Genomic DNA, 11,534 nt, shown 5'->3' with positions numbered 1-11,534 from the left:
ATCTTCTTGTTGATATTCACGGCCAAGTTGCCGTCAACTAAGATAATATCCCTTGTTTTATACAATAACCTAAACATTTTAAAGTTCATGAATTATACAGTGATTGGGGTATTGTCTCCGCTATATGCAAGACATCTGGCACACAAAAGGTGACGATTTCATGTTTGGCTCCAGGCGCAGGCGGGCCTCACATGATATAATATCTACTTCATTTTGAACAATATTCTGCAGCCACTGACAAGGAAACTGCATTATTAGGTAATTGCACACATCGGTTAGCATTTTCTACATGAAACGTGCTCCTTTTAGTGATGATCCAGATCACCATGTGGACGGTGTAGATCCAATTAGGAGGGGAATGAGCTGCTTGGGGGAGGTCTGTGCTCTCTGACTGCTTTTCTAGTTTGGAAAATGAACGTATACAACAGGGAGATGGAGGTGTGGCCAGAAATTGCTTCACAGGGGGAAAACATAATCATAATTCCATCCACGTACATTTTAAAGATTCCACTTTTAATTTGTCGTTGTTATTGGTTCTCTGTGGGTTCTCGGCTTTCTTCCAACACCAAAAACGCGTGAATTAGGTGAATTGGAACCTTGGCTTGTAAAGATTTATGGAGGAATTTATAGTCTATAGTTTATAGTTTGACAGTACATGGGTCAGTAACTTTTTTCTTCTTACTTTGATAGAACCCTGACATCAGTCATTTGGATGGCGACTGTGTCTTTTGGGCCTTTGCTGCCATATGCAATCTGTTATTACACCTTTAGTGTAACTCTCTGCGTAAAAATAATTTCTTTTGATATCTGAAATGAGCAACGACCCCAGAAAACCCCTAATTACTATATCAATTGCTTTTATTACCCTGCGTTTCATGCAGTCTAAAAGGACCATAAAAGAGGATTGTATCTAAACCAATTGGGAAGCGTATGTGTGCTACGTCATAGTCGGCCCGCCTGTCTGTGAAAGTTTCATACGAACGGAGGAAGAGATAAATGCTGATTCCAGAAAAAGGAAGGGAAGCAAGCGGCTGCTGTAAAAGCATCACATGGGGGATAGTACGGACTTGGACGAACTGCAGCTTTTATTCTGAAAGGCCGAGCCGGAAGTTGTGTTTGACCAAAGCATCCGCATTGACGTCGCGCGCGGGGACAGTCAGAGGAAGAAGCGAAGCTGGAGAGGCAGCAAGGCTGGATCGATCCCCGCAGTCCCAGCCTCATGCTTCATCCTGGGCACTTCTCCTCCTCCTGTCCCTTGTCGACAATACCGTGACAATATTTATTATTTTATTTCTATTATTTAGCTCTAAAAAAAATAAAATAAAAAGAGGAGAGGAGGGGAGGGGGAGAAGTGGGGGCCGAGTCATGGAGCTTTACTGCCTGGAGTCGGACGTAGCCGTGAGAGCCCAGCTCGACCCGAACATCATCTTCGACGGCAGAGTGTTGCAACGCTTATTAACGATCGAGGACAGGTTTTTACCTCAGTGCTCCTATTTCCAGCGGGTCCAGAAGGAAATCCAACCTTACATGAGAAGAATGGTTGCAGGTTGGATGCACGAGGTTTGTGGGCATCTTTACGCGTCGATGCGGCTAACCCTTTAGCTAATGAGGGGGGGTTTCGCATGTTTACACGAGGCTTTACGCAGATTTTTGACACATAAAATGGATCATTTAGTTGCGAGAAAGTCGTCATGGATGCTGACCTATTTGACAATTGGATGAGAATGACTCACCGAAGGCGTGGGAGAGTCGGAAATTCCACCATGAAGGGGAAAAATGAGCTTCAGAGAATTAGCCTAGCTCCGGTGTTTACATTGGTTTATAGCTGGGAATTGGTTGCTTTTTTTGGCTCGTCGACTATCTCAGGCGACAGAGGGGACGTTTTCCCGAATTTACATAATTGAAAACCCGACATTCCCACTTCAGAGTAATTATTATCAATTTTTGAATGTGACTAGCTCGTTGCCTGTGGTCGGGCAACGTGCATGCAGATTCACTTTCATTCTTTATGGCTAAAAAACACTCGCTGTTTGCATGTAATTCCTTAATTTAACTGTCGGAAAGTATTTTAACACGACTTCTGAACACTGTGCACGCTTCATAAAGCTCCGACGCGACGCCCTCTATTTTATATATATATTTCTAAATATCCTTGAAAGACGACGAGCTCCAATAAGGAAGAGGCGTCGAATGGCGACAGGGTTTTTTTTTCCTGAAAGCTTTTCTCTTGAACTCAGTTCTTTTATGCCTTTTTGATGGCTTTACAACCATTTTTTGTTCTGTGCAAAGACAAATGTAAAATTATTCTCCAAGCTCTGACCAAACGAGCATAGACAAATAAAAGCAAAACCATCCCCATCTTCAACTACACCCATGCGTTAAAACGTAGTTTAAATAATTGAGTCCTTTTTCTTATTCTAATTTATTTGCATGAATGCAAACCTACTCCTAACATGTGTTTACATTTGATCTCTCTTTAGGTATGTGAAGAGGAGAACAGTAATGAAGACGTCTTCCCGCTAGCCATTAATTATTTGGACAGATTTTTAGCAGTGGTGCCCACCAGGAAGAGTTTCTTGCAGCTGCTGGGAGCTGTGTGCGTTTTCCTGGCCTCCAAGTTAAAGGACTGCAGGCCGCTATCGGCAGAAAAACTTTGCATGTACACAGATAACTCCATCACGCCGCAAGAACTGCTGGTAAGAAGCGGAATCTCAAAAGCCCCATTCATTCAGCATATAAAAATGCAGTGTCATGTTTTAGGTTGATTTTATAATAGCTAATAGCTTTATTGGTTTCACAGGAAGTATCCCATCTTCCTTATAAGTGGGGCTGTGCACGAAACAGCCACAGCCTTTCTTTGGACCCGTGTGTGGGCTGGAGAGGCGTATGGTGCCATCTAGTGCCAGTTATGCAACATAGAATTAGGATATCTTTGCTGTACATGGAATTCCTCCTGTAGTTTAATGAGATATACATAGGCGAGTATTTATGTCGGCCAAATATACTCTTTAATTGGATCATTTTACAGATATGTGAGTATTAATCAAGAGGAACATGCATCTTAAGTGCAGTTTGGGGGAAGGTTATCAAACAAAGAAGTTTTGAGAGCAATCGCTAGCATTGTAGCATTTGCTACAATGCTAGCGATTGTTTTTAAGTTTGTATAGTTTTCTCAGTTAATGATTTTTATGGAATTTGTAAAAACCCATCTATTACCCATCATTTCTAAAATATGATCGTGTTTTTGGTCCATCCAGGTGACAAATGATCCTCCATTTAAGGTGCCTGATCTGGATAACTCTACAGTGTCAAGCAGCCGTAGCATGCAATTTCTTTAGGACAATTTTGAGGTCAACTCTGCTTTTGATTTCAAACAAACAGCTCCACATGTTCTCTATACAGTGCGGCCTCTCTTTTTTTGGCTTACAGCTGTTGAGGGAAATGACATTCTCCCATTTGATGCTAAAGCTCCAGATTCCTGGATATCCTGACAGGATGCACTATGAAAGCAGCAGGAGCCGGGGGGAGATGCTCCGGCTCTTTCCTTCTAATGAACGCTCTTGCGCCTACTGGTTCTATAGCTGGAAGTCCAAAATGGGTGGGAGGGGTGGTTGTGTCAGGGCAGCTGGCCAGGAAGTGAGCACACAGACAGCAAACCTCCGTCTCGGTCATCTCACAGTCAGCAATCTCCTCACAGACTAAAATAGATTAAATACAAGGGTGTGTGTCGACTTATGTACAGGAAACCGGTGTGGAGGAAAAAACATGGTGGAGATGTCCGATACGTATCGGGTGATGGGGACTGTTCCAACTCGAGCTCGGCATTTCCACACCTTTTATTTGAGTCATTTCCAATTTTGAGGGGTTTGAGTAATGTTGGGGGGGGGAAAAAAATCTGCATTTACAAAATCGACTCGGATGATTCATTGCAGCAGGACTTGGTCGGTACTAATAATAGTTTAAGAGAAAATTGGAAAGCAAAGTTTACTTTGAGAGATCTGAAGAGAATCTCATTACTGTATTGACACAGCGTGACTAATGACCATTTTTTATAACTGAGAATTGTATTTTTGTTGGTTTATTTTGGCCACAGTTGAGTTGAAATGACAACGATAGCTCGTTCTCTCCCTGAACGTCTCTCGCCAAATGTTGGTGCAATTTGCATTTCCCAATATCATCAAGCACACATTTTTAAATGTGTCTTTTTCTTACTCGATACATACTGAAAGCCAAATGTTTGGAAAATGAGTGACTTTTTAAGGTCGGACCAACACACCAGAAATTAAATCATAAGGCAAGCGCGTTTCTTTGCTGGTACAAAAGCTTGACTGTACGAGGAGTCGCCCCTGAGCAAGGCGTCTGTGCAGTGCAAAGTCATTGTGGCTGTTTGAGGCTTGTGACAGGAAGGAAGGGGCGAGCTGTCTCATTGGCAGGGCCTCCAAGCAGAGCAAAGCTTGTCACATGGCGGCGATGTGAATACAAAGGATGCAAGGAATGAGAAAGGCATGCAGATAATAAGATACAGCAAGGAGCGATAAAGTCAAGAAATGTTACTCCTCTTAGAGAAGCACTTCCTCTGAAGCCATATTTATCTTTTTTGACTGAAGGAAAGGCTGTGAAACATTTAGCTCCCTGAATAAGTCGATTTTTTTTTTTTTTTTTGCCACAAACTGAGTTTGAACTGATTCTTTTTCCTGTCTTTTTTAGGATTGGGAGCTGGTCGTGCTCGGGAAGTTGAAGTGGAACATGGCCTCAGTCATCCCCAATGATTTTATTGAACCCATCATACGCAGGCTTCCTCTTCCCAAAGACAAGCTGGAAATGGTCCGCAAGCACACGCAGACATTCGTTGCCCTGTGTGCAACAGGTAACACAGCTGCACGTCGTTTAATGTGCCTTTCATTTCTTGTTTGCTCACTCGCCTATTCCCACATCCACAAGAACACACACACACACACACACGCACACTATTGACTGCCTTTTGCCCTCCACCTCTAGTCGTGGGGGCCTTTCTGAGCGCTGCTTTAAATGTTCTCTTTGTTTACATGAGTCACCTACACACTTAATGATACTGATTGTATTCCAGGATATATGCGCTTTGCTGCAGCAGAACTCCTTCTCTGCTCAACCTATATTGTTTGTTGACAGGGAGGCTTTCGGGTATTAAAAATTATGGGCGGCAATCCAGTGATCTTCCTTCCTCCCCCCCGGCCCCCCCGGCCTCATGTCCAAAATAAACTTGGACAAACAAACTTGGATGTGCCTTTAGGTCTCTCACGAGGTGAATTGTAGTGGTATTCCTTTGCCTGTATTAGGAATCCCTATAATGTTTTCATTCCCGAGACGGAATCAGTACAGCATAGTCGACCTAATTCGTGTAGCGTAGAGGACTCCTCTATCACAGGACCTCCTTTCATCTGCTGCCTGCTTTTAAACTCATGATGGAAGTAATACGAAGGAGGCCATCTAAGTGCAACAAAGTTCCACCAAAAACACCAGTGTGGTCCGATCCAGCCCAATAAGCACTTATTTGCTCGGGCGAGTTATTGGATCCATCGGCAATTTCATTGACTTTCATGCCCTGCTGAGCCCAGTTTGTGTCACGCTGTGTTTTTTATTTTTTATATATTTTGGGCGTGTTTCAGTGGTCGCTTCTGCTATTCATAAGCAGCTGGTTATATTCAAGCGCAAAGCAGCCGCAGTGGGAAAAGAAAAGAGGACTGCTGTGGTTATGTAGTAATGTAAATGTTTGGAGTTTTATATGGAGTTGAGATGTTATTCCTATAATGGAGGGAGCTCCTCCTCCTTATGGACAGCTGGCCCCTGCAGGACAAGGTGGGTGTCGTGAAGCGGGCTAGCATCCAGCTTTAAATCAAAGCTGTGGGGCCCAACACAGCTGGGTTCCTACTGGGCATGGGCTACGTGCTGGCGGTAGCACCGGGTCAACATTGGACCGGTGTTTGTCATGTCCATGTGCTGTGACTGGAAGGAGCCTGAATCCAACAGTGGGAAAGCCCTCCAGGAGCTGCATTCAGAGCAGCACTGGTGGTCAGGCCCAAGTAAATAAAGGCATGCCCTTGCTACCTTCACTAGTTTTTTTTTTGCGAGGCACATCGACGATGTTTGAAAATATTCAAAGTAACTACAAGAAAAAACAAAATCAAAAATAATGACAGATGGGAGGAACCAGTTTGAGTTTATCTAACTTTGACGTTGGACATGAGGCGCTCGTGTTTCTGCGACCGTTCGCGAGGACTGTAACGTTGGTTTTTAAGGCAACATCGTGACCATTTAAGGATTGACTGAGAGCGATGACACGAGGGGAAGCGCGTTTCACCCCTTGGATAAACTTGGAATGTTTCATATTGGGCTAAATATTTTCAGATCTTCCACATAGCGCTCCTTCAATAACTGTTGATGAAGATTCGTTCACGGCCGGTTTCTCTCGGTAGTCTTGTGAAAATGTCTTGAGGACATCTTGTCGCTATTCCGGAAGACTCGGGTCATCAGATAAGGGGCTTCTTTTGATTATTGCTTTCAGATTTCCTGTTGACATCAAAATAAAAGTGAACTTAAGATCTAAAATTGCTGAAAGAGTTTTTCAGTTATTGTCATGAGTTCAAAAGCAGAGGTGTGCTTCCTCTTCCTCCTCCTCCTCCACCATTCATTCCTGGAGCTCATTGTGTTTCCAGTAGGATGATTCCAACCCTGCTTTTCTAATCAGCGCTTAAGTTTCAATATGGGGAAACACGCAGGTTACATTGTGCAGTTACATCTGTTGAAACTCAGACTGTGGGGAAGTCGGATTCGGCCCCGGGAGCATCAGATGTTGGGAATGACTCAGATGTTTGCGCCGCTTGGGCAGTTATTTATGCTTAATTTGAATTGTTGCAGTTATAAATGCAATTTCCCTCTGCGACCACAACCCAAAGCTGCTGCTCGACTAATTGCGCATCAATGCTCTCGCGCCATTAGATGACCGCCTGGCCATGAACCCTCCTTCCATGATTGCCACCGGCAGCACGGGAGCCGCCGTCTGTGGCCTGCAGCTGGACCACACTGACCAGAGGCTGAGTCGAGACAACCTGACAGATCTGCTGGCAAAGATCACCAACACAGAGGTGGTGAGTAACGACAGCGACGGAAATCCAGAGCAGTCACAAGACATGACTCGAATGCTTCGGAGCTACATAGGAATGCATTGTTAATAATAATCATTGCTGCATCGTGCAGCAGCAGCATAAAAAAGGCCCTTTGGTAAACAACAGCGATGACTTCAGCGGCGGCAGATTGAAGCCATTTTACTTTTCATAGAGAAGCTTTTGGCTCTTGGTCGCGGAGCCAGACTGTTGCTATAAAGAGCAGCGGCAGAGGGAATGTCTTCTTAAAACTCAGATCCCACATTCTTGTGGTAGGAGCCATGCAATTTCTTTGCATGGCTCCGACTTGGGCTGTGTGCCCCCTCCTGGTGGGGGGAGAAGTCCGTAATGGAGTCCATAAGCAGCTTTCCCAGAGCAAAGGCTCATGAAAGAAATGGATGGGCTGTCCGAGCTTTCCACAAACCAAAGCTGTTCTTTGCTCGAGTTGATAAACACATGCTAACCGACAGACTTTAATGTAGTCGGTGAATTATAGATGTAGTAGGAGAGAATGGATCTTCAGAACATGTGCTCAGAGGCCTTATATTGTGGATTACATTGGCATGAATGATCCTTCATAGAATTAATAGCAATAACATTTCACTGAATTTCATTGTTTGTATTAATCAGCATTAATATATCAAATAGGTAATTGTTATAAATGCAATGCTAGTGAACGAGGAGCCGTGGATTACATTTGATCACATGCAATTATAACGAACATTTGACTGTATATAGGTACAGCGGTATAAATTCCATCAGACTATATAATTCTCCATAGACTTAAAGCAGTCTGTGATTAGTTCAGGTTATTTTCCATTTGCAGTATAAACCACATTGGAACAGGGTGCGAAAGAAAAAGCTCAAGTGTGTCAACATTTACAGGACAAGACGGACCAAAAATGCCACATAAAATACTTACTGCTAAAATAATACAATAAATACAATACAATAAGCAATAAAAACAAAATCCATCAAATAAATCCTTGTTCATGAATGCTATAAATGCAAAAGTAGAACGAGTTACACTTCATCTGGACATGCTGGCCGAGATAAATGGCAAATTAAATCGTGATTTATGGCCTAAATTCCCAGTATAATGGATGAAAGTCACCGCAGATACAAAGTCTCATGAATTATTTTTATCAGTCGGACACAAACGATACGACTCGCACCAGATGTATCCCTGCGTTCACTTTCTTTGTCACAATGAGTCACTTTTACACTTTTACATCACAACCAGTTCAGGTGCCGAGAACTCCAAAAAAAGTGCTGCAGCCAATGAGCAACTCTGTTGCCGATTTAGTCTGTGGTTATGTTGCCATGACAACAAGCACCCTGCAAACCCAGCCGTCACAACAGGCAACTCCAGCCCATCGGGTTCCAATTATCCCTACATTTCAAAGGAATGCTGGCCTCTTTGTGAGCCTCGGTTCGCTCTTTTAGGAGCCCCGCCGCCGGCCCGGTGAGGCGGACCTCCCACAGATACCACACAGACCTGCAGAGGGTTTCGGTCGGAGAGAAGACCCCCCTTTCACATGAGACTTTGTCCTTAAACGTCTGGTCACACCGTCCTATGTTCTAAACCCAAGGGGGGGCTGCAGGGAAGGGTCTGCCCAACCTGGTCCCCGATGGATGACAGGGCTGTTTTCGGAGCCTTGACCCTGCACGTTGTCGTCCCCCCCGCCCCCCCCCCCCCCCCCCCATAGTCAGACCTCAGACATGCGTAGGTCTTGTCAGGGAGGGCTCCAGGAGTGTACTGGGGTACCCTTTGTTCTGGTCATGATGCAGACCGGACCACCTACTTCAAGACATAATTCCCTACCGGTATGCTGTGCACATGGCCTGAGCCTTTAAAAAAAGCGCGCAGCTCAAAAAGTCAGACTCTTAACGCCAGCGTCTGCTTACAGGTGTTTGGACTAAACCCACTGGTGTTTGAGTTGTGTGAGCATAACTTTTATTTATCATGCCAGAGGCGTGGGGGGGCGACCAGCTGCAAACACCGGTGTGGGCGTTTCAAGGAAGATGTTGTTTATGCCCATCAGCTCTAAGTCTTTCATTAGTATCTACTGAACATGTGTAGCCTTGTTTGATCTTTCTTGTATTTTTAGTTCTTGATTGCTTTATAACTCATAACTGAGCTTCTGCTGTAAAAAGGATTTCATCCATGTGGAGTAAGGACAGACAACATTTAATTCATCCACAGTTTCCAATAGTCAAATTAACCTCAGTGGTTTGTTGGGTTGGTTTGTCGATGCCTACAGGCAAAACCCTCTAGATGATGCTTATTCCACCAAAGCGTCATTTTGGTATAATAAGCATCATCTAGAGGGTTTTGCCTTTCATAAGAAGCCGTTTCTGATTCCTAAGGTCTGTTTACGTCTGTTGCTGTCCGACTTGTTTTGTTCTAGGACTGCTTGAAGGCATGCCAGGAGCAAATAGAGCGTGTGCTGGCTGCCAGCCTGCAGCAAGGAGCGCAGTATCGGCAGGAGACGGCGGTCAGGGCAGGAAACAAGGCGAGGGAGCAGCAAGACCAGTCCAGCACCCCCACAGACGTACGGGACGTCAACTTGTGAACTCCCACCACCATCCGACTCGGACGCACTCGGTTCTTTGACTGACCACCAATGAGCTGCCAGTATCGACATCGAGCCGCCACATGAGCGATGGCGTGACAATCTATGAACTATTAGAAAATAAGAAATTTCTAGTTTTTTCCTCTTGGTTTTGCCCCTTCATACCCGGTTGGGTGTTCCGTCACCTGTTGTACGGGGCCATATGTAATCAAGCAAGCTATTTAAAAAAAAAAAAAAAAGAAATGTTAAATTCTTGAAAACTTGATAGTGCCTTAGGCTTCACCAAAACAGAAGCCTGAATATATTTTCATACTTGAAAGAAAAAAAAAAAGCATAATTGTATGAAATATGCATATTTGTTTTGATACAACCTAGGAAAAAGAAATATAAATGTGTATTTCTCTAGCATTTAGTTATATTACTCTTTTATCTTTTGCAAGCAGTTATCAATTTCCAGTTTTATCGGGGTTTCCTTCCACGTGATTCATGGTCACTTGTGCAGGAACGTTTCTTTCGTAGCGATTTAAATGTTAATTAAACAGTACAATGCATTTAAACCCAGCTGATGTCCAGCCAGAGGTGCGCTACTGTAGCTAGATGCTCCCTCCTTATCTACCATACTGTGCACCTGTAGAACTGCTTACTATTTATGCTGAGAAGTTCTGGCCAGGAGTGGGCTGGGCCTGCTCACAGAGGAAGGACATTCGGGGGGGGGGGGCTTGAGGTCTGGAGCAGTTGCTACTGTCAAAGGGTAACAAAGGACAAGGTCAGATACTAAGGTCTTGCTATCACTGCTAAATCAGCAGACAACTACAGTATGTTAATAGCATTACATGTATTATAATTCAGTGAGGCTACACTATTATAATTATGTTCCTGGTCTCACTCCCACATGTTACAGGAGAGCAATTGATGGTGTTTCGCAGTTGGTTCGCAGGTAAAAGTGCCGTCACGTTTTGCTGAGAGGACATCGGGCGTGTTATTGGATGAGAGAGACGATGAGGGGGGGGGGGGGGGGCTGGTAGGTTTTTCTTGCAGGTTGTTTTTGAAAAGAGATGCATGTCAACACAGTTTGGTGATGATGAAATGGCAAGGATGTTAACTTAAGCTATTAAATGTTTCTGTGCAGGAGGAGGAGAACTCCCTGACATCAGGGATCGGTTTAGTTTTATCAATTTTACTATTACCTTTTTTTTTTTTTTTTTGTGGGCGACTTGGAACAAGATTGATGCACTTTTAAAAACACACTCCTTAAAAATGGTGGTTGAGGAGAGTTCGGCGGTTGTTAGGGTCATGTATTCTTTCATTTTTCTTTAAATTATTTTTTTGTTTTTCTGGGCTGGATTCCCATGGGGTAATGCACGTTGTGTTGAAAGCTATGCCCCGACAGGTGACTAAGACGTAGGATAATCTTTGTTAGAGTATATTAGTAAACTAAAGAAAGCCAAGTCACTTGTAGACTTAGATTTTTTTTTTTCGATTCAGTGCGATTATTTAACCTTACTTGAATTTCTTTTATAATTCATAGCCAAAACCTTCCAATAGTTCTTTCGAAGAGTTACAATCATACTGTGTCCTAAAAATTCTTGTTGTGCTCTTTTTTTTTTTTTTTTATGGATACTGCTTTCTGAACTGAAGTTTTAAAATGGTCTTCTGTGAATTTTCTCTGTATGCATGTCGGTAGGGATTTACAACGGTGGGAAATTTGGACTGTTTCGAACAATTTCTGCACGAGTAGAAATTCTGAGAAGTTTTGATTCAAAACTGTATTCGTGCATGTTCTGTTGTGCAAAACCCCAAAAAACTGTTTTCAAGAAAG

General features: G+C 43.6%; 1 protein-coding gene across 1 annotated transcript; it reads left to right on the top strand.

Annotated features, from left to right (window-relative positions):
* Positions 1 to 1,365: 1,365 nt before the first annotated feature.
* Positions 1,366 to 9,715, top strand: LOC137910773 (G1/S-specific cyclin-D2-like). The gene is made up of 5 exons (XM_068755175.1): positions 1,366 to 1,560; positions 2,481 to 2,696; positions 4,708 to 4,867; positions 6,976 to 7,124; positions 9,551 to 9,715. The coding sequence occupies exons 1-5, from the start codon at positions 1,366 to 1,368 to the stop codon at positions 9,713 to 9,715; spliced, it is 885 nt and encodes a 294-aa protein (XP_068611276.1).
* The last annotated feature ends 1,819 nt before the right edge of the window (positions 9,716 to 11,534 follow it).

The sequence above is a fragment of the Brachionichthys hirsutus genome, chromosome 22, assembly GCF_040956055.1.
Source record: "Brachionichthys hirsutus isolate HB-005 chromosome 22, CSIRO-AGI_Bhir_v1, whole genome shotgun sequence".
In the NCBI taxonomy this organism is placed as follows: domain Eukaryota; kingdom Metazoa; phylum Chordata; class Actinopteri; order Lophiiformes; family Brachionichthyidae; genus Brachionichthys; species Brachionichthys hirsutus.
This window is presented reverse-complemented; position numbering and strand designations above follow the sequence as displayed.

Coding starts and splice junctions, on each gene's coding strand:
- LOC137910773 (XM_068755175.1), top strand. CDS start 1,366: ATGGAGCTTTACTGCCTGGAGTCGGACGTAGCCGTGAGAGCCCAGCTC. Junction 2,697..4,707: donor TCACGCCGCAAGAACTGCTG/GTAAGAAGCGGA, acceptor TGTCTTTTTTAG/GATTGGGAGCTGGTCGTGCT. Junction 4,868..6,975: donor CGTTGCCCTGTGTGCAACAG/GTAACACAGCTG, acceptor TCGCGCCATTAG/ATGACCGCCTGGCCATGAAC.